Below are 22,475 nucleotides of genomic sequence, written 5' to 3'. Positions count from 1 at the left end.
TCCAAAAAAGTGAAATAAGCATAATTAAAACAGAGCGTGATAATTTGCTATTTCTTTCTGACATTGAAAACAGTTCAGTAGTCATTCACAAGTGAGGATGGAGCGAAGTTCACCACGTTGTGAACACATGATTGGATAAAGGATATTACTATATGGGCTCAGAACACTTTGTAAAAGGACTGCAGGTAAACAGTTTGTGTCTAGATGACTGCTTTCTGTTTTTATTTGCGTCTTAAACAGCGTCCCTGGCTGGCTGGGCTTTGAAAACCACTATCAGGGATAAGATATCATTCACTTTAAATGTCTCGGTCCATATAAATATAGACCTAGAGGAGGAGTGGTGTGTGAGCATGTCCCCTCCAAATACAAACTGTGTGACTCAGACACCTTCAGGGAACATTAAGGAGAAGTCATTGAATATCCTGTAATTTTAACTAAATCATACAGTTATGTTACAGTCTAGTTTGTGTGGGTGAGCGTTCACTTCAATCTAATGTCACATATACAGACAGTGATTACCGCACCCAGGAACAATTCCTGGTAAAGCAAACAAACAAAAAAACAAATAATCTAGATCCTTGTTTTTTTTTTTTCCCTTTCCACTCTTACTTAAATGTGAAAGCTAATTTTGATGACTACATTTCTATCTGATTCATGTCATTTGGTACAGCTACATAGAAAGTTGGAATGGTGGCGTTTCGGCTAAATTTAGCTCAGTGTTTGATTCTCTATGAATCATCAATCAGAGTACTTTGTCAAATGAGCCACTGCCTGAGTGACAGACATTAAGGTCAACTTTCATTTTTTACTGTCCATCACTGTTTGCATGACAGATATGAATGCTTATGCACCGTTTAAGAATAGATGATTAACCCCATAACACTGATTAATTAGACATACATGATAGTGTCACATACATCGGAGCTGCTTTATGTTGTTGTCTGCGTGTCTCTACATTATGTCTATGTCCCTCATCTTCTGTCACTCATTCTATTTTTGTCTGTTGCCTTTATCACACTATTTCACCAATAAAAAAGAAAAATATGATAGTGAATGTAAGTAATGTGGAATATATGACATTGTTTTGTGGCATGTTTTCTACTTTATGATCCTGTTTTTTTAGATGGTTATCTGAACTGAACTGATCACAAAACACAATGTCTCAAGATCTGGTTGGCCTCAGCAAACATTATCCTTTGGGAAAACCCTGTTTGCTCTCGCTGGAAATCTTGGAAAATTACATATTTCATTCTGAATCCTGTGTGACTGCTTGATTTAAAGAGTTTCTCTGTGCATGAAACAGGGTTCTCCACACATCTTCCAGCAGGAAGCTCACAGACTGATTTGCCTTTAATTGTGCAAACAGACTGTTTCAACACTACTGCGCCTTCATCAGAGTCAATGTGGCGCTCTGTGCTTCCATGTGCCTTCACTCCTCCATGCTGAGGATCAGATACCCTCCTCCCAAAAAAGAGCTCACAAGAAAGCCGCATGAAAACTAAGATGACCCCTCCTCATGCAGATCTGACGTTAGATACCGCTGCAGCTAAACGGTGGATTAGAAGATGAATCCGTTCGCTTGTTTGTGCAGATTTATTCTAACTCTTGGTTGGCTCAGAAGAATCAGAGTGTGTGCGCTTTTGTGTGTGTGCAAAGCGAGAGAAAAGGGAGAAACGTATCAAGTAGCCGATATGTTTTCCCTCCACTGGGTCCCGTAGCTGCGAACAATAGCCAGCGCTGTTTGTTCCTGCTTACCCGGAGCTTTGGTCTCCAGTGAGTCGGAGCAAGACCCAGCCAGTATCTATTCTCCCTGAACACAGCTCCAGCACAGAGACGCATTGTCCGCTGCTTTTTTAATTAAAGACCCCGGGTCGACACTGTGTGCCAGGTGACCTGAACTGCTCCCAGCCTACGTGTGTCCACCGCTATCCTCTCCACCGGGGATAAGTCTCAGTGGATAATTGGAGGTGGAAATGTTATACTGCTATCATGAGATGGATGGAGGATTATCTACGGAGCACTTTGACTTGAGAGGCGGGCATAGAGGAATAATGTAATGTGTTCTTCTTTCTCCATCCATGCCTCATTCTCCCAGCTTTCACCCCCTCTTTCTCAGAAGCAGGTTATACGAGAGGGACGTTTTTTTCCCCGATGAAATCCACCTGCTCCTCATCTCTGCTGTATTAGAGTGATTGTCCAGAGCAGGTGTCCTACCAGTGCCGACATGGAGCGTCCAGAGAGAAGACTGCCTGTAGCTTTCCTCCTCCTTCTGCCTCTTCTGTCCGTCAGCTGTGTCTCCAATCCAAAATCTACAGGTACAGCCACAAGAACGTCACTTTAAGACTCTCGTACTCGACTACATGTTGAAACGTTTTAAAGACACCTTTGCAGGTACAGTGTATGTGCTCTTCTACAGGAAATGCTGCATTTAATTTCCCCTACTTTGCCACTTTGTTCAGTCTGCTGGTGCGTACTGTCCGACGCTGAGGAGCAGAAGTGTCTGGATTTGGCCGGGAACGCCACAGCTCGGAATATCAGAGGAACTTTGCAATGCGTCCGTGGCCTGAACACCAGAGACTGCATGGACAAGATCAAGGTACCTGCAGAAAGAGGGATGGGAAAGTGGACGCCGTCTCAATATGTCCACATCTTCATTAACTAGTCACATTTAGTTTATTCTGAAATATTTGTAACTTATCTGTGCTGATTCTGAGGGTTTATCAGATAAATATCAATGAAATATTTTCAGCTGCATGAAACAGACAAAACAGACTTTGTGTTGTGCATCTGCGGCATTTGTTCAGACAATTTAGAAAAAACATGCCTCCTTTAGTCCCCTGACGTCATGTTTTTTGTCAGAATGGGACAGCAGATGCAGCCTCCATGTCTGCAGATGACATCTATGCTGCTGGCCTTTGCCACGGCTTAGAGGTGGCCGCAGGAGAGTCCCACAACAGAGTGGGTAAGTCACAGGCTCGAGCCTTGTTGCAGCAATACTTCGTTCACTACTACTACGTTCAGCTTGCTAGATCCACGTACACAGTGTGTGGACACGTTATTCTTTGTGTTGTGCATCTTTACTAATCATTTTCAGATCAATGCTCCCCTCATCTGAAAACTGATTCCCACTTGCTTTCTTCCTCCAGATGGTATTAGCTACTACGTGGTGGCGTTGGCACGTCGGTCCTCCTCTGACCTGTCCCTGCTGGAGATGCACGAGCGCAGCTCCTGTCACCCCGGCATCCGCACCACGGTGGGGTGGACAGTTCCTATTGGCTACCTGGTCAACACATCCCAGATCAGCGTGGGGGAGCAGTGCAACCTACCCAGAGGTGAGACAGGGGGAGATGGGGGTGGGTGGTCGAGGCAGGAAAGCTGTGTGGAAGTGTGTGTGGATGCGTGGAAGCTATATGAGAGGTTCAGAGAGGGGAAGCAGTGATGTGGAATGAGGAGTGAAGGGATGGAGAGGACTGGAGGTAAGAGGAGGAGAGTCAGAGAACAGTGCATCTGTCTGTAAATGTGAGACGGATTCAGAGTGTGTGTGTGTGTGTGTGTGTGTGTGTGTGTGTGTGTGTGTGTGTGTGTGTGTGTGTGTATAATGAAGAATAGAAGGACAAATGGGAAGGTTGTAGTTCTTCAAGAGAGGGAGAATGAATATCTTTAAAGGGTAAGGCTATTAAAAACACATAAATGAAGCACAGTGGGTGACATCTTCCTTCAATAGGATAAACATGAGCACTGCAGCTATCTCACCTACAGTCATATGCAGTCATATGTCAGGTACACTGCAGCACTGAAAGTATTCAGCAATGGATTACCTCTCTTTTCATGGGATTTGTTCACAGTAAGAAAAGCAGAACGCTGTCCTGCTTTTCAAAATGTGCTGCTACCTGCACTGCTTTTAGTTCTATATGCCTGTAATTTCATTTAAAATTAGCATCATATCGACAACAACACAAATGTCACACATGTATGAACCACTGAATGTCAAAAAAGTCAATTTAGTCCTTTAGGTAGCAGCACTGACATGTCAGCTGACAGTATAATACCATAAAATAGGAAGATAAACACCTTATAAGACAATTAATACTTTATCATCATCATCATCATCATCATGTAACTTCCCACTGAAGATACAAATCTACATCCTTTGCTGACAAATAGAGCCTGACTATTGCAGCTAATGATTATTTTCATGATCAGCTAATGTGCCCATTATTTCTTCAGTTCATCAATGAATCATTTGGTCTGTAGAATGCTGGAAAAAGGTGAAAAATGGCTGCTGGAGTTTCCTAAAGCCACGGTGCTTTTCTTATGTCAAACTAATGATCCAAACCCCAAAGATATTCAGTTTAATATCACATAAAACAAAGAAAAGTAGCACATCACACAAGTTAAAGAATATCTGTCACTTTTAATCAATTATCAAAACATTTCCCAGTTAATTTTAGATTGACTGATTAATCAAAGTGCTTTAGCTTGAAGGGTTAACTGTAGTTTGACGCTGCACCTGTGTTGAATAGACTTACTATCACTTAGTATAACAGGGGACAGCAGGACAAGTTGGAAGTGGCTTTTTAATTAACAACCAATTATCCTCCTGTAGCCATTCCCATTCTTGCTCTAACTCGTTTCTTGTCTTTTTCACCAGCCGTTGGCAACTTCTTTGGTTACAGCTGTGTGCCGGGCGTTAAGGACCCCCAGCACGACCCCAGAGGCAACAACCCCAAGAACCTGTGCGAGGCCTGCATAGGAGACGAGAACGACCGGCACATCTGCGCCAGCAACCACAGAGAGAGGCACTACGGAGAGGCCGGGGCGCTGAGGTATTAACATGGGAAATAACACGCTAATGGCACCCAGAGGAGGAGCAGTTATTAAGACCTCTGCCTCAGCATCTCTACTCCTCTGAATCTATTTCAGCCTGCTGTCTCCATAAAGGAAAGTAGTGAGTAATTAGAGCTGCCTGCCCTGGAAAAAAAAAAAAAGCTAAAACAATGATAGCAGTAATTCAGGGATGAACGCGTAATGACCCGAGTGAGTGTTTTTTCAGCTGCTGCGGAAGCCAAAAAAATATGACATCACATGGTAGTAACAGACAAAAACTCCATTCATTAAAACCAGCTGCAAATAACAGAGAACAAACAGCTTGGATGAATTCCTGAGTGCCACAGTTTCTTTTTAATGTCACTTTCATTCACTGCCTGCATGTGATAATTATAGACCAGGACACGGTTTCATTCACAGATGCGTAAACTGTGTGTTACAGCGCAGTAAAAATGGCCGTTGGCATGTTGGTAAGTGCGTTTGAGAAGGGAATAAAACGGCCACAGGAGCCGATTTTAATTCTTGAAGTGCAACAATAGGCAGCAGAGGGAGTTTAACTGTGGTCTCCAGAGTCATGCTGTTACAAGTGTGCTTTTTGGTCTGAAATGTGTCTGATTATTCACTCGTTTTGTGTTTTTTCTTTCAGGTGTGTGGCAGAGAACCTCGGCGACGTAGCTTTCGTCAAACACACAACGGTCTTCGACAACTTGGACGGTCAGTGTTACTGTGCACTTTAAAGACAGAGCCGATGGTTATTTAATGATACATTTCAATAATTCACATGATTTATGAGGAGGTTACTTGGGGAGTGCTAGTCCCCGTCAAGACACAGGATGTCAGTGTTTCATAATGTTCCTCACATGAGCATTTTACAGTGTGTGAAATCCAGAATGCAATGAACAGATTACACTGAAATGATAGGGCAGAACATATGTGTGCGTGTTTGTGAGGCAGAGACAGACAGAGAGCGACAGATAACAGTCGGATTAAAAGAGAAAATAAGTGAGAAACAGATATCACACAGAGAGGAAGGGACACACATTTTTGTCCAGCAAGGAAATGCCCTAATTCTCTGTTTGCTGCATCTGCTCCTCCGCTTTGGGCAACATCCAAAATTAATGGTGATCATTATCACAGTCACGCTACACAGACTCTGCTGGTGCAGCCGAGAAGGAGCAGTTTGACACCAGCTCCACAAACACTGGAGCTGTTTAACGAAGCATGCGCTCTCATATGGTTCAGAAATGTCCGGAGTCACACCAATTAACAGAGGTCAGAAAAACACAGAGGGCCTGTGATGTTGTCCAGGGAGGGAGAAAGTAGCTTCAAGGTGGCCTATCGCCGTCCTCTAATTATTTGTTTGGCTAAATGGGGTTTCATTTGCTTTTGAAGTAGGTGGCTGGCCACGTCTCACAAAATTAAAAATGTGCAATGTTCAGATTAGCCTGCGTGTTATGAAGTCATCATTCAGATTCGGCCCTGAATGAGATTTCAAAGACGTGTCTTCAAAGCAAAACAAATGACAGCTATCCATAAGTTTCCATTTTAGCAAAGCTTATGTGCGGTTTACTGTGATGATCGAGGCAGAAATTTGCTGTAATCTTTAAAATAATGGGTCCTCAGTCTGAGACGAGGGTAAACAAAAGCAGCCTTCTTTTTTTCTTGCCAACGACAGCCACAAGCAGATTTTATAAGCTGTAGCTAGCTGGTGTAAGCTAAATGCTAAAACCCTGCAAAAGTCTCTTCAATATGCTCTTGATGGACATGCACATTAATGCTAGAGGACTGAAAGAGGCTGCATCTCCCAGGCAAGAAGTCAACACCCTCACCAGATGATGAAGACTTATAACGTATCTTGCTAATGCTTCTTTATGGGAGTTCTAATTGGGCCCAAAAAGTAAAATCTGACACACCTTCACTCCTCTCCTGCCCAGGTAAGAACCAGGAATCCTGGGCCCTGGATCTGGAGCTGGAGGACCTGAAGCTGCTCTGCCCAGATGGAACCGACGCGGGTCTGGACGAGTATGAGCGATGCCACCTGGCAGCCGTCCCCACTAAGGCTGTGGTGGTGCGCATGGAGGACAAATGTCGTGTCTGGAAGTACCTTGAACGTTTACAGGTGAGTACGGGCTGCTGAAATTGCATCAGCAGTGTGTGTGTGTGTGTGTTTCTGTCCGTCTCATACCTCTGTGGAGTCTGTGTTATCGATCAGCATGTCTCAGAATGCAGGTTTCTGCTAAACTGTCATCCTTCTTCCTTACTGAGAGAGAGTGTGTGTGTGGGAGATGCCAGGATGACTGATACATTGTGCTGATCCCATGGCGATACACACAAACCTAAACAAACACACATATGTACACAGAGCACGCCAACGCACATCCATGCATGCCCTCACGCATTAAGTCCTGTCACACACGTTCTCTCTCCTGCAGAATGCGTTTGGCAACGCCACCGAGGGCTTCAGCCTGTTCAGCTCGGCAGGCTATGGAGCATCCGATCTGCTCTTCAGCGATGCCACCCACCACCTGCAGAGGGTTCTGGGTAGCTACACCTCTTGGCTGGGCCCCACTTACACCACCGTGCTGCAAGCCTTCGAGTGCGAGGGTAAGAGTGTGTTTTTGCCTGCGTGTGTGTGGATCCGCTGATGAAGAGCGGTTGGCTAAGTGGCTGGAGGAGTGTTTTCTCGGTTGTGTTTGTGTGTGTGTGTGCGTGTGTGTGTGTGTGTGCATCCACTGCAGCTGTTCTCATTATTGCGCTTTCCCTCCAACAGGCTTCTGCTGATGGAACATGAGGAAGACATCCAGCACATCAACTTCCACCCCATCCCTCTGTCTCCATCCTCCTGTTCTGCCTTCCCTTCCTACCATCTGTGACTCCGTCTCGCCATTTCTCATCCTTTCTGCTTTGCTTTTCGTGTCGTGTTTTCTCCCCGCATTTCACCGCCCATTCTCTATCGTCGCGTCCTCGTCCTCCTGCAACCTCGTACTTCCCCTGTATGCCGGCTGGCAGGGTAGGACATCGCTAAGAGGGGCTAATCAGCTCGGAAAATGTCCCTGAAATTAGCTTTTAAAAGGATGCTGGGAAATAGGAAAGAATAGGATAGAAATAAAAAACAAAGAAATAGAAAAGAAGTGCAGGTTAATGAGTGTTGTAGTCGTTATGTTACTGGCAGATTAGGCCGCTTTTTAAGGTGTTTAAAATGAGGATTTTGATAAAGATTTTAACATGAAATGTCTCCCCAATACTGATTTATACACAGAAAAGTCACCTCAAATGTTCCTACCATGTATGTTTGTTGGGAAATCCTGCCCCCCCTCCCCTCCCACAGGGTCTGTCTCTGGCACTGAACAACTGGGTGCTATTAACTTTGAGCTGAGAAAGTCTCAGTTACTGTATGTGCGTGTGTGTGTGTGTGTATACGCTGTTTCCCACAGCCATTATTGCCCTAATTGGAAGTCTGGCATATTATACTGTTTGTGTGCGAGTGAGAGAATGTCTGTGTGTGTGTGTGTGTGTGTGTGTGTGTGTGTGTGTGTGTGTGTGTGTGTGTGTGTGTGTGTGTGTGTGTGTGTGTGTGTGTGTGTGTGTGTGTGTGTGTGTGTGTGTGTGTGTGTGTGTGTGTGTGTGTGTGTGTGTGTGTGTGTGTGTGTGCATGAGTGTGTATGTTTATGTGCCTATGTGTTAGTGCATTGATAGGGTTCTTGCTTTCCCATGGCTTGTATAGCTTACGACTTTGGATCACTGCTTTCTCACGTCTGGTATGGTGGACCGGACTGTGCCAGCTCACGGTGTTTTGTTACACTATACAGTTAGGAGAAACTGGATTAGAGCTGTCAGGTTGCCTCCAGTGACCCCTGAGTGAGCTGTGCTTTAAAAGCTTTGATAATTTCTCATCTTTGACAACATTCGCATCGCCGAAAACTCCCACAATCCTCCCTCCGAAACCTACTCTGATTGTCCTGCTGCATTTATTATTCATACTTTAGGATTGTACCAACAGTGAGATGCTGATAATGAGGGAAGGTAAGCGTTACTAACAGGAGGGTGTTCAGGATGGTTTTACAAGCAGAAATTATTCAGTGCAGCGTGTAATGTTATCAAAAGATGAAGAAAAGTTCTATGCGCTATGAGGAAATGGTCAAAAAATCCTTGATATCGTTTGTTTTTCTGACATGTTTAAGAGTCCCAGTTCAATCACCAGCCTTACTTGACCTACAGAATCACGTACTGTAAGATGTGTAAAAGACTGTAATCCTGGGCTTTGCTCCTCGTCTCCACCGTCATTACTCCTTTCACATTCTGCAACACAGAGCTCGGCAATAAACTGACAAACCGGATGAAGTTCTCCTCGTCAAACCTTTTGACCTCATCGTGCAGGAAGAAATCTGACGAGCTAAAACTACAAATACAGGAATGCATTTCCCGCCTTTTGCTGAGGCGACGGCAGGTTTCTGCAGGGCCTTTTAAAATAACACTGTCATATTTCAGCAAAGTAACTCCCCAAAGTGTGGTTGTGCAAGATGAAAGACGGCACAATTCTTGAGAGGAGGCAATGTTTTGCACCTCACTTGTGAAGGCGAAGGTGTATCTGTTGTACTAATTCAACTCTGGTTTGTACCACTGGTGCTGTTCTTTCTAATGTTGTCCAACAGCCTTCAAAGAGGCTTGATGTAAATACTCTTCCTGAATGTGCTCTGCTGCAAAGCTTCTTTTTTTTTTCAACCAATTAAATGAATGATGATAAAGAAATTAATCCTGCCCAGTCCTTTCCAGCTGACTTCTAATTATCCTGAAACAGCTATATGATATCTGCGTGGAAATGATTTACACCCGATAGCATCTCTCGCGCTCCATCTCACGCCCCCGTCTCTCGCTCTCAGCACACTTTCACTCAGAAATAGGCTGTTTGCTCCTCTTCGGTCGTTTGGGAGGGGAAGGAAAGAACAGGGGGAGGAATTAGGATGTAAAGAAAAAAAAAGGGGGAGATTGCAGACATACAAAGACCTGCATACAGAGACTCAGGTGCTCACTCAGGTGGAGAGAAGCACCTCTCAGGTAGACGGGTGAATCAGGGACACACCATCATCATAGGTGGTCCACACATAGAGACAGATCTGTCCTCATCGTGGATCCAGAAGCCCCCGCTGGCACTGCCTTTTCAACATTAATCCTTTAGAGAAAATCTGTGTCTGTGATGGAGGAGTACCATTTAGCAGCTAACAGATACTGTAGACTGAACTGCATTGCAGCAGAGTGCTGCAATCGCTCTCAATCCTCAGCTCTCTCTCTCTCGCTCGCTGGCCATTTTGCTGTAATGCACGAATGAAAACAACTGAGGAGGCCCTAATACAGCCCACTCAACCTTGAGGTGTGGGTGTAAAAGAGAGGAAAGTGTGTCAATGCCAGAGGGTGAAAGAAAGTAGTACTTTAGTAATTTGATTTTTGCACTGAAAATCAGAAAGAGAGATCAAGAAACCTTGTGGGCTGATACAGTTGAACTCCCCCAAACTGACAGTGACAGACTCATATAACACGTGAAGTGGTAAAATGAAAATACATATAAATACAAATGAAATACAGGGAAAAAAATAAAGTTAAATAAAATAATATCATTAATAACAGCTGAATCCATTGAACTATTACTGCTTTACATATTACTGAAGCATTACTGTGTAAGCAACATTTTAATTCAGCTGCTGCTTGAGGTGGACCTAATTTTAGCTGCTTTATACACTTTTAGGGGGTCTTCAAACTATTAAATGCACCGTTTTCTGTGCTGCTTTGTGAGTAAAATCCAAATCTATAGTCACTTAAATGTAAACATAAATGTAACTAGTGAAATGTGACATTTCCTTTTGAAATGCAGAGAAGAAGAAGAAGAAGAAGCAGAAGATGCAAATACTGCGTCAAAACTGTGCAGTACTTCAGTAAATGTACTTAATTACTTTCCACTGCTGAAAATAGAAGACTCACACCCAAAGTAAGCAGAACAATGCTGCATCAATCAGCTGATCAATCATTAAAAAAAGAACTAAAAACGAAAGAAAAAAGACCAAGTAATTAACATTTTTGGGATTAAATATTTTAACTATTTTGACCTCAAAACTGCACTTTGGTTTATTTCCATTTTGCACCACTCTTCATGTCGACTCCACTGCATTTTAAGGGGGAACTCTTCGCTTGTTCCATATGATGCATAATAGACTGAACTACCCAGCAGTGCCTGAAGTAGTTCAAATTGGCATCATTTGACCAGCTTCAGCATGAAAGCCTATGGTGGAAAACAGTAACTCAAGTACTGTACCTGAATACAGTTTGAGGTACTTTATGCCACTTAACATCTACCACTTCTACTCCACATCAAAGTGAAATATTCTTCTTTTTCAATGTATCTGACATTTAGGCTACTTTGAGCATCTGGCACAATGACTCATGGCTGCAGAATTAAGTACCCAGTGGTATATTGACTAGTTAATTAGTAACAACATTGCTCAACATTGACTAAATACACATTCAAATTCGCCTTATAGTTTAGTAATGCTGCCTTTAATCCGAGTAATGCATCTGAATACTCTTGCTTACATCTTTATGCATCAGTAGCAGTCCAGTAATCGAATATATTCTAATTTAACAGCCATTTTGCATCGTTGCACATTGTGCTGCTAATACAGGAATTTTAACTCCAACTTAAATAAGGATCTGAATACTTCCTGTACTCATTCTGAATGCCAACATGCTCATTGAAGTGTGTGCGCGTGCGTCAACCCGTGCAGGCAGGCGTGTCATCTTGCGTGTTTGTGGGTGTCTTTATCTCAGCTAGCACGGGTGACGGCACGGACGGGAGACAATTTGACCGGAGGTTGCGAGGCGAGAGCGGCGGAGAAGAGCGGGATGACAGTGATGGAGGGAGAGGCGAGGGAAGAGTGACAGGTAATCCATCAGGGGCGTTACTGTCATTATTCAATTACCACCCATCCTTAGCACTCCTGATAACCCCAACACACACGCACACACACACACACACACACACACACACACACACACACACACACACACGCGCGCGCACGCGCATATGCGGCATACTTACACGCGCGCGCACGCAGCGGGCATTGAGGTGGCGGGTCCTCTTACACAAGGTGGGTTTGTGCTGTGTGGGAGGTGAGGTGAGTCGGGACACGGTGCTTGGCACTGGTTTTTATATGCTTTTAGTGCAGCAGACCTTTAAATCTCCACTCCTTCCTCTCTCATGCCCTCTACTCCCCCCCTCCCTCACCTCTATCATCCTCCAATTTTTCTCCCCCTCATCTCTCTCAAACCCAGCCCTCTTGCTCTCCCCGTCTTCCTCCATCTCTAGTTCCCACTGTAGCCTCCTCCTCCTCCTCCTCCTCCTCCTCCATCTCTTCTCCCTCTCCACAGTTCATTCCGTCTCCTGAGGCCGGAGCCGATAAGGAACATGGACTATGATTAGACGCCAGTGACACCGGACTTATCGCTCTGCTCCCGTAACGCTCCCCGGATCACTTACACAATAATAACCAAGCAGCACAAACACAAACACAAACACACACACACACACACACACACACACACACACACACACACACACACACAGAAAAAGAGGAAGGCTCACGAGACTGGCTATCAATTCAAAATATGTTTTTGCACTCAGCTCGTGCGACGGCACACGCTGCCTCCATAATGACGCGCGAGCCGGGTGAGAAATGACCGCGTGCAGCAGCCTGTTTGAGTGTGAAGCGGCGGGGTGGAGGGTGTTTATGGATGCTGGGGTGTGGAGGTGAGAGTGGGTGTGACGTGAGGGTGCGTTTCACTGTAGGGGGGAGTTATGGATGCCAACCACTGGATGGCGCTGTCTCCTCGGCAGTGCGCAGCCCGTCGATCATGAGGCCAGAGGGGGAACCAAACAGCGCTCTTACCGAGGCTCCTCATCACAAGTCAAGCTGTTTCTGCATCCTCCTCCTATTTTCTCATTTTGTTCTCCTCACACACCCCTCCCCCCTCTTCCTCTCTCTTCTTTTCTCTACTCCCCTCAATCCACCTTTCCACCCCTTTTATTTAGCCTTTCTCTTTTCCTCTCCTCTACCTAATTTCCCCTCTCACTCCACCTATCTTGTCCTTTCTTTGTCTCCATTTCCCAATTTACTCTCCTCTTCTTGTCTTCTCCTCCCTTCTCATGTCCTTTCTTTTTTTTCTCATCTCATCTATTCTAGTTCTCCTCTTCTTCTGTCACTTTTCATAATCTAATCAATTCTCCTTTCACCCCCACATCTCTTTTCCACTCTCCTTTTTTCTTCTCTCCTTACTTCCTCTCCTCCCAGTCTCATTCTCCTCATGTACTCTCCTCTTTTTTCTCATCTTCTTTCCTCTCACCTCTCGTTTCCAACTATTTTCTCATTTCTCTCCTGTTCTCCCATTTCACCTCTCCTCCTCACCTCTACTTACTTTCTCTCCTCTTTTCGTCCTCCTCTTTTTTCCTTGTCTCCACCTCCTCTCTCCTCTCCTTACCTGTCATTCTCTCCTCCCCTCATCTCTTTTTCTCCTCTCCTGTCCTCTCATTGTCTCCACCTCCTGCTGTGTTTTCTCATTTCTTGTTTCCTCCCCTCCGCTTTCATTTATTCCAACTGTTTCCTCCTCCCCTTTCCTCCTCCTCTCTCTTCTGCTTCTACCTCTTTTCTATTTCTCTTTCTTTAATCCCCCCCCTCTTTCCCCCCTTTTCTTTTCCTCTCTCCTCTCTCTCTCTCGTCTCTTCTCCATGGGGCAGTGGCTCTGTAATGTTGTTAGGACATGCTCTCATTAATAACCTACACTCTGAGAGTCTTTGCCAGTGGAGCGTGACTCTCGCGTTCGTTGGGGACGAATAGAGGGTGTTTCAGGGTGTGTGTGTGTGTGTGTGTGCGCACAGAAGAGAGAGAGATAAGACAGACTGAATGAGGGAAAACACAACGGGTGGGTGTGATGTACAAAAAGCATGTGTTTCCTCATATTGTTAAATGCTGCTGGATCCGCTTGCCGTCTGCTGGTCCAATATGTTTCTCGTGTGTGTGTGCGTGCTGTAGGTGGGCGCGTGGATCGGTGCCAGACGTCCTTGAGTGTGACCCTGTTAGGGAACCTTGCCTTTGGGCATCCCATGGCACAGCGCTCATTACTGCTGCAGGCACGCACACACACCTACACGTGCACCTATTCACACGCAAACTCGCATCACACACGCCACAAAGCGATTGACTCACATGCCAACATGCACCTCCAGTTACAGGTAAACTACAGGTACAGTCTTCAAGGTGTGTGTGTGTGTGTGTGTGTGTGTGTGTGTCCACATCCTTATAAGGTCTGGGTAAAAGAGTAATTTGTGAGCAGCCCTTTCTGAACCTCATTATGAAAAAGGTTATTTTAAGTGTCGTGGTTAAACGTGAACGTTAAGGTAATGGCAGCACTTAGGCGATCAGCGGTGACGGGAGGGAAGTTAAGGCAAGTTAGTGAGTGAGCGAAAAGCCGACACAAGTCTAACAAGGTTGTGCGCGAGTGTGTTTGTGGGCAGCATTTGTGTGTGTTAGATTTATGCTACGCGCCACCTCTATCTGTTCCCGTGCTCCATAACGAGGCGACAGGTGTACGAGCCAGCAGGCTGGACACTGACTGATGCAGCGCTAATGCTCACACACTCTCTTTCTCCCACACACACACAAACACAGGGGTAATGTATTGTACAATAAGTGTTGCCTAACCTCAGCAGTACACTCAGTTTTGGCAGAGAAGCAGAAACAGAGAGGAGGAGGCGGGGGATGAGAGAGGGTGATTAAATAGTCTAGTTAGTCCACAGAGTGGTTGAGAACATTAAGAGCTGGGCCATTCATCAGTATAACACACACATACGCACACACACACATACGCACACACACACACACGCACACTACATATACACGCGCCCACTCATATTGATTGCTGAAGTTAAAAATGTCTCAGCTTAGTGAGTCAGTGAATTCTCCGAGGATAACAACACACAAACACAAGCAGAAATTCAAAAAAAATTCCCATATGCACATGCACACACATACACACACACACAAGCTCCCTCACCTCCTCTCTCAAACACATTAATTTTCCATCACTTGCTCGTCCTGTCATAGGTGTGAGCACTGGCTCATTAAAACCCCTCAGACTCCATCCCCACCCGTCTCGCTCCCTCTCTTTCTCATAAACGGACAGGACTCCTCGCTGCTACGGAGGTGGTGATATAGATTGAGGAGAAAAAAAGAAAAGGAGAGCCAGGGAGGATAAGGAGGTAAAGAGGTTGGCTGTCAAACGAAATATGAGGAAACGGGGCAGGGGGGAGAGGTGTATTGTCAGTGAATAAGTAGACAAAATGAGGAAGGAGCAAGGAGGATTTCTACAAATAGGATGAAGAATGAGCAGACGGGGAAAGGACAAACAGTTGGGAGAAGGGAGGATAAGCGAGGGGGGGTGTTAAATAAGAAGGAAACAGGACTAGAGGGAGCGTCGGGGAGGAATTAGGGGGTTAAGGAGGACAAATAAATGACAAGGACAAAATAGGGAGGAAAAAGAGGCTGGATGTCTCCTGAAATGAGAGAAAACTAATTATAAGGAGAAAAAGGGGGGAATGGGCTAAAAAGGAAGCAGGAGAAGATGAGGATGGTGAATAAGTACTGGTGAGAAGGAAGAAGAGATAAAGAAATGATGTATAGGAAGCCAAATGAGGCGTTTAGCTGGTGATTAGTAAATGGGATGAACTGGGAGGTAAAGGAGAAGAGGCAAGGACACCATCAGAGGAAACAGTGAGGGATGGAGCAGAGCAGCGATTTCGCCTTTTGCTTTCAGTAATTCCCAAATATGAAGTCCCTTGTTATCACTGTTTAGTTTTAATCTTCAGCCTAACAGTCTTTTTCATTATCAGGATAATGCCGGTTATTACCTCTTCATTGCCAGGAATATTATGATGGATGTGTTCCAATCAACCCCGGCATTAATACGATCAGCGCGGACATTAGCACAATCAGTCAGCACGCCGCTGATAATAACTCATGATTGTTGTGATTTAGTCCCAACACCACGACAGCTGGAGCTGCGTTTAAGGACCATTAGTTACAAAGCGATGGAGTGAGGGAGGGGAATAGAGGGAGGGAAGGAAAGAGCTCGGGAAGTAAGCAGAGAGGGATGGAAATGGCGGAGGAGGAGGTGAGAGGAGGAAGGAAGGAAGAGGAACATGGAGAAAAATGAGGGTGAAAGCGAGAGTGAGAGGGTGCTGGTTTGCATTCAGCTTCTGTAGTGTTTACTGCTTTAATGTGGTTCATTCGAGCAGGTGAGAATAATGAGATCCAGACTCAGGTGGCGGCAATTAATTGCAACAAGACACCTGAAAAAGCAGGTGTTGCTTGGCCGTCTTTCAAGAGAACAAGAACAAGGTGCAGGATCAAGGTGCTCCAGGTGAGAGAAATCATCAAAAGTGGACATAAGAGGATACAGATGGATGGACAAACAAACAAATGAAAGGAAACACCAACAAAGTGACCAACCTCCAGAACAGCTTCAGTACTACTTAGATTAGATTCCTCAAGTCTCTGTAAGGAGGATAAATACAAGTTCTCTAAAACAGCTGTGGGGAACATCTGGCCTCCGGGCCTCACTGGACTCTGATCGTCTGATTGGCTCACGAGGACATTCACAAATACAAAAACAGAAACTTGGAAATACAAAAAAAAAAATCTCTTAACAGCAATTACTTTTTCTGCAGTAAAAGAAAATAATATAAAACGGTGAACTACCATCCAGGTAGTCCCTGAAAGCAACACCAATGGTAACGATTATGTTGAAGTCAACATACATCGTGGCGACTGTCACGAAAACACATAAAGTGTCACGATTATTTTTTTGTTGAAGTGAAAGGCAAGCTAGAGTGCTGCAGGAAATTATACCGCACCCCAAAACATGCTAAACTGGATGAGCTGCAAGGCCAAATGTGTTTGGATAAAGTTAAAGCAATGACAAGCTCAAAGCTACGTACAACAACCTCCCTCTGCTCGAGGTCTGTGAACTGTATGCACGTCCTGAGGACTTTCTCTTTCTGAGAAGACGTGCACTAGCATTTGCATCTCAGTTTGGGACATCTTACTACAGTGAGACTCAGTACTGTAACCCAAACCTTAAAAACCAGCTGTGAGTACCATCATCTCCACTACCATCTGACATCAGATGCCTCGCCAAGGAGAAGCAGTTCCAGCCACCGCATTAGAGGTTAGTGTGATACATGAGTTCAATAATTTAGCATGGCTCTCAAAGGATGTTATAAAAATTGTAATGGCCCTTAATAGGAAAAAGGTTCCCCACCCCTGCTCTAAAAGACATTCCCTTATTTGGTGTTTTGATGATGGTGGAAGGAAAGAAATTTGGCCTTTGGACCATGTGTCCCAACTGCTAGTTAGCTTTAAGCTAGCACCCCTGGGTCACAAACACACCCCAAGACTATCAAAGGATATCCACTCACAAGTGAAGGAGGTTCACCTGTGTCTCTTTCCACTGCCTTGGCCTCTAAGCACAGTGTCTGCCAAGTCTGCTTCCTTTTAAGCGTGAACACACTTTATAACGAGGATCTGCTGTCATTGAACAAATCACCTTCACGACTTCTCCCTCATGGCTGTGGGCACGTCGACACTCACAAGGAAGCAGGGAGATTGTTCATTTGCAACATTGTGCAAATGAAAATGTTCTCCAATGATTTATGTGAGGCTGTGCCAAGCGGCGTTTTGTTTTTGTCTGCTACAAAACAGCGAGCTGAGAAACTACAACATTGATCTTCTCTACAAACATTTAAAGACTACACTTCCTGACCCCCCCACTGCATCAGTCTTCACTCAGCTTTTCAGCAAACCACTGCAGGGCATCCATGGGAATTTCACCCTCTTTTGCATTAAGTTAAATTGTTTCAGCCTGAAATCCCACAATGTCTTATGAAGCAATTTGCTCGCGTCTCACAGAAAATGAATAGGAGCTTCATGGTTAACAGACTGCCACAAAATCTCCCATAGGTGCTCAGCTGGGTTGAGATCTGGTGACAGTGAAGTCTACAACAAATGATTCATTTTTATGCTCATTAAGCCATTCAGTGACCCCTTGTGCCCTGTATGGAACCGCTGATCTGTTTCTACACTCATTTATTCATGTTTTCCTTTAATTCGTCATCCATCTGTACATCTGATAGTCAGCATTTACACATGCTTCGAAGGTCTAGTGAAACAAAAGGAATCAAGGACATACTAATGTGCATATTCAGCTTTTTCGTCACGTGTTCTTCATTGACACGTGCAGGAGAAAAGGTAGCGACAAGTCATTCATGCTTTGCTTAAGTTACGAGAAGCTGGACTTGTTTCGACTCCCCTGTAATGCCCAAATTCCCAACCTTGCAGGACGGCAGATTAGCAAAACTGCTCAATAAAGCTGAACCATTTGTCACTAATGCTTACAAGCCCTGGTTCACTTAATTGGGCGGCGTGAACACAAAGGGACCATTTGCAAAAATGCAACAAAGTGAACTTTTAAACTGTGGTTTAAAACAAAGAAAACAAACCTTTAGTGTTCCTGTGCCCTCAGATAATTACTGCCAAATTAGTTAGCAAAAAACGATAGAGGACTTTGTTTTCCTTGCCAAGCCAATCTTCCACTGCCCCACATCTACACAGTCGAAAATGTGTGTGCAAGTGGTTCAGCAGGAACAAAGCCCAAAAGAAGTATACCCAAAACTTTTGCACTTGCCTATAGCATGGCAGCACCCTGCTGTGGGATACAGGGACAGGGATGCTGAACAAGCTCCTGACGAACGTCTCTGCTGTAACATGGGAGCTCGCTGCCTGTGAGAAATGGGGCAGAACGAACAACAGGGTGGAAGCTATCTCACACAACTGGCATTAATATTATATTAGACCACATCACCAAAGGACCAGATCAGTGTTGCTCACACTCACACTTACACAGTAAGTGGAGCACTCCTTATGAATATTACACACCTCTCTGTGTTAAAAGCTTCTATCTGCGTGACATCGTTGGCAAGCTGCTCCACAGCTGTCAGACCGGTGTTGGAGAGTGGGAGAAAGGCTAAGGAGGTACAGGGTGTAACCGTGAATGAGTGTGTGTTCGTATGAGATGATGGAGGGGTGGGCTGGATGTAACTTGTCATCATCACACAGCTGTGAGGGACCACTATGACCGGAGCGAGTATCCTGCTCTGTGCGTGTGTGTCCGAGTGTGTGTGTGTGTGTGTATGCAACAGAAACAGGGAGGACATCTCAACATGTTCATGAATATCTCACATGCTTCCCATTCAAAAAACATGTGTGATTATTAAGTCATTGGTCTGTCCCATATAGACGATTCTTACAGATGTGTGCAAAAAGCATGTCAGCTGTGTGTGTTGGCTAAGATTATAAATGGGACATGCAGTCATGCAGCTATGTGCTTAAAATCTATTAACTCTTTAAACATGTTCACAGTGCATACCACCACTAGGTTTTGAGGAAACTCGATTATGTTCCTCGGCCGTGCTGTTTGTAGTGTAGGAAGCACCATATTTACGCTGAGCAAGTCATAGCAAAGTGGATAAAGTGGATGGTGGGTGTACGAATCACAAATCCTAAAGAAATAGTTCAACATATTAGGAAATATGCTAATTTGTTTGCTTACCAAATCTTAGATGAGATGATTGAAAGCATTTTCATCCTGGTGTGGTAACATGAGGCTACCGTAGCAGCTGGCTAACTTGGGTTAGCACAAAGACTGGAAGCAGGGGAAACGGCTAGCCCGGCTTTGTCCACAGGTGGCAAAATCCACCTACCAGCACTTCTTAGGTCACTAATTAACACATTGGTATGCACTAGTTGCCAGGCAACCAGTGGTGCCTCCAGTAAGACATTGCTGCAGTTAAGACAGCCTGACACACAACCTGTATCACTTCAAACTGCCTTTTTAAAACTGGACTTTTGAACAGAATAAAGAAACAAATTAGTGAGCGTTAAAAGCGCTGATAGCTAGATTTTGTTAAATTTGGAGAGAGCCAGGCTAGCTGTCTACTCCTGTTTCCTATCTTTATGCTAAGCTAGGTTAGCCGGCTGCTCACGGTAGCTTGGGGGCTGCACATTGTTCCGACAGCCCTTTATTTTGAAACCCCAACAGGCTCTGCAAGAAAGCTAAAAAGCATATTCTCAAAATGCCAAACTTTCCCTTCAAGGCTAAGAAAAGAGAGAGTGCTACGATTAAATGTTGATAAAGTAACCATGTTGCGTGTTTTGCTGTCACATTTTCCATCTACACTGATGGAAAACGTAAACGAAAATGACATTTCCTTCATAATGAATTAGCAGTACATGAATGTAATTTCAGTGAGACATCTGCACAAACACGCAGCTCTGGCTTTAACCCCAACCGCTTACCTTTTAAAATCAGCTTTTCACTAATGAGGTCTTGAACACAGTCCTCACAGGTGACTATTCATCCAAGTTTTCTGTTCTTGCAAAGTCCAAATGTCCCCACATGCCTGTAAAAAAACACTGTCATTATTCTCACACACACTCACACACTCTCGCTCTCTGCTCCTCACCTCTCCTTGGCACCTCTCCTCTGAGGCCTCTGAAGGCAGCTGGCTGTGAGAGCAGGTCTCTGCTCTATTAAAACCAGACCTCATCTCATCTGCCATCTATTCCACTGTAAATACACTCGGTATGTTCACACTGTGCTCTGCTCTCCTTGAGTGCTTCGACCCGCCGTCCTCTCAGCACTGGCAGCAAGGCATATATTAGGTTCTTCAAGGCTGAGTATCCTTGAACCATTATAAAGTGCCTTTTTAGTGCTTCCTGTACATATATCCAGCTGCTCAGCTCACTGAATGAAAATGTGAACATAAAGGACGTTTGGCTCTTTATTAACCCATAGGCACTCTTTAAAGACGCACAGAAAAATTCAATTTACTGTTGAATTGGCCCTGACAACAAAATAAAGGCTAATTTGAATTGTAAAAATTTGCACCATGAATCTTCCAGTGCATTTAAACAACAGACAAAAAATAGCCTTCAGAATAATATTTCCCATCGTCAACAGGTGGCTCATTTGCCTTTTCATCGATCCTTAAACTCCATTAGCCTTTCTACTGTTAAAATCATATTTCATTACAAGATTGCTGTACAGTACAATTTCACAATAATGCTTGCAAATCTATTTGATGTTACAGCCCATAAATCCGTTTAGGAGAACATGTACGCCACTGAAAAGATGAGTCATCTTCACTGTGGAAGTAATACACAGCATAAAGAAGTCACATACTGTACATTAAAAGGAATTCAATAGTATATTGGTCATATTATACTGCACATTGTCTGCAGTGGTGAAGGGGATTAAAGTCTTCTTCAAAGCAAGTAAAATTCACCACATCACATGCTCCACGCTTTTCATCACAGCATGTGTTTTTGGAAGCACACAATCATGCAACAAGCGCTGCTGTGAAGACATGCAGTGTGAAATGGTTAAATTTGAATGTAATTACAAGGATTTAAAAATGAAAAAGGAAAAATAAAATTAGAAAGCATTTAAAGAGAACAAAGCTGCACAATCCCTGCACATTTTAACAATTGAAACATTTTCCAAATCCGTCTGGATCTGAATCCAAATACATGTTGGTACGTTTCAATCAATGACAAAATAGCAAAATAGTTTAAAAAAAATTACCATTCCTGCAAATATTAAGAGAACTTTCAGAAACAAATCCAGGACTCATAAACAATTACTCACTTGTGGACCAGACACCAATTATTTGGATTTTTTTTTTTTTTTTAATCAGTTAATTGTTCAGTTCTATTTTCTGTAACTACAAAATTGAGATCCACGCTGCAGGAATAAAATTAGTATTCAGGAAACACAGAATCTTTGTTGATTGTTAAATATTCATTCCAAAAGTACTGGAATCAGTCAGTAAAATACCTACCATGTGTACTTCTTTCATCCATGCTAGCAGCGTGGCTCTGGGGATGCCAATGTTGTTCCACCACTTTGGTCCAGACTGAAATATTTCAACAACTACAGGACTGATTGCTAAGAAATTTTGTGCAGACTTCCATGTTCCCCTCAGGAAGAACCGTAATAACTCTGGTGATCTCCTTGGCATATACAGTACACATGCACGCACAAACGCACAGCAGCTCTGGATATAACCCCAACCACTTAGTTTTTTTACTAATGAGGTCTTGAACACTGTCCTCACAGGTTACTGAACCAATTTTTTAATTCATACAGCTATTCGTGCCTGTAAAATAACTTTGGTGATCCCCTGACTCTTTATTTCGTGCCATCACTTGGTCAAAATATTAAAATACCTGCAAAACCAATGACATTCCCGTCACCTTAAGCCATACTTTGTGCTTTGTGTTTATTAGTAATTGTTAGCATGCTAACAGGGTAAACTGAGATAATGAACACTGTACATTATACCTGCTAAGCATCAGCAGGTTAGCATTTTCGTTGTGAACATGTTAGCATGCTGACATTAGCATTTAGTTCTAAGTATCACTGTGCCAGCCTCACAGAGCCTCTAACACAGCTGCAGATGTTAATTGTAGAATGTAAACCCAACCTCCTCA

General features: G+C 44.0%; 1 protein-coding gene across 1 annotated transcript; it reads left to right on the top strand.

The window, feature by feature from the left end:
• Window positions 1-1,480: 1,480 nt before the first annotated feature.
• otomp (otolith matrix protein) lies at window positions 1,481-9,569 on the top strand. Its single transcript, XM_070978672.1, has 9 exons — window positions 1,481-2,315; window positions 2,460-2,596; window positions 2,860-2,962; window positions 3,147-3,332; window positions 4,652-4,826; window positions 5,474-5,541; window positions 6,762-6,946; window positions 7,260-7,431; window positions 7,598-9,569. The coding sequence occupies exons 1-9, from the start codon at window positions 2,225-2,227 to the stop codon at window positions 7,606-7,608; spliced, it is 1,128 nt and encodes a 375-aa protein (XP_070834773.1). The 5' UTR covers window positions 1,481-2,224; the 3' UTR covers window positions 7,609-9,569.
• Window positions 9,570-22,475: the final 12,906 nt, after the last annotated feature.

This window comes from Chaetodon trifascialis, chromosome 14, assembly GCF_039877785.1.
Source record: "Chaetodon trifascialis isolate fChaTrf1 chromosome 14, fChaTrf1.hap1, whole genome shotgun sequence".
NCBI lineage: Eukaryota > Metazoa > Chordata > Actinopteri > Chaetodontiformes > Chaetodontidae > Chaetodon > Chaetodon trifascialis.
The sequence above is the reverse complement of the archived record's forward strand: the minus strand, read 5'-3'. Positions and strand labels throughout refer to the sequence as shown.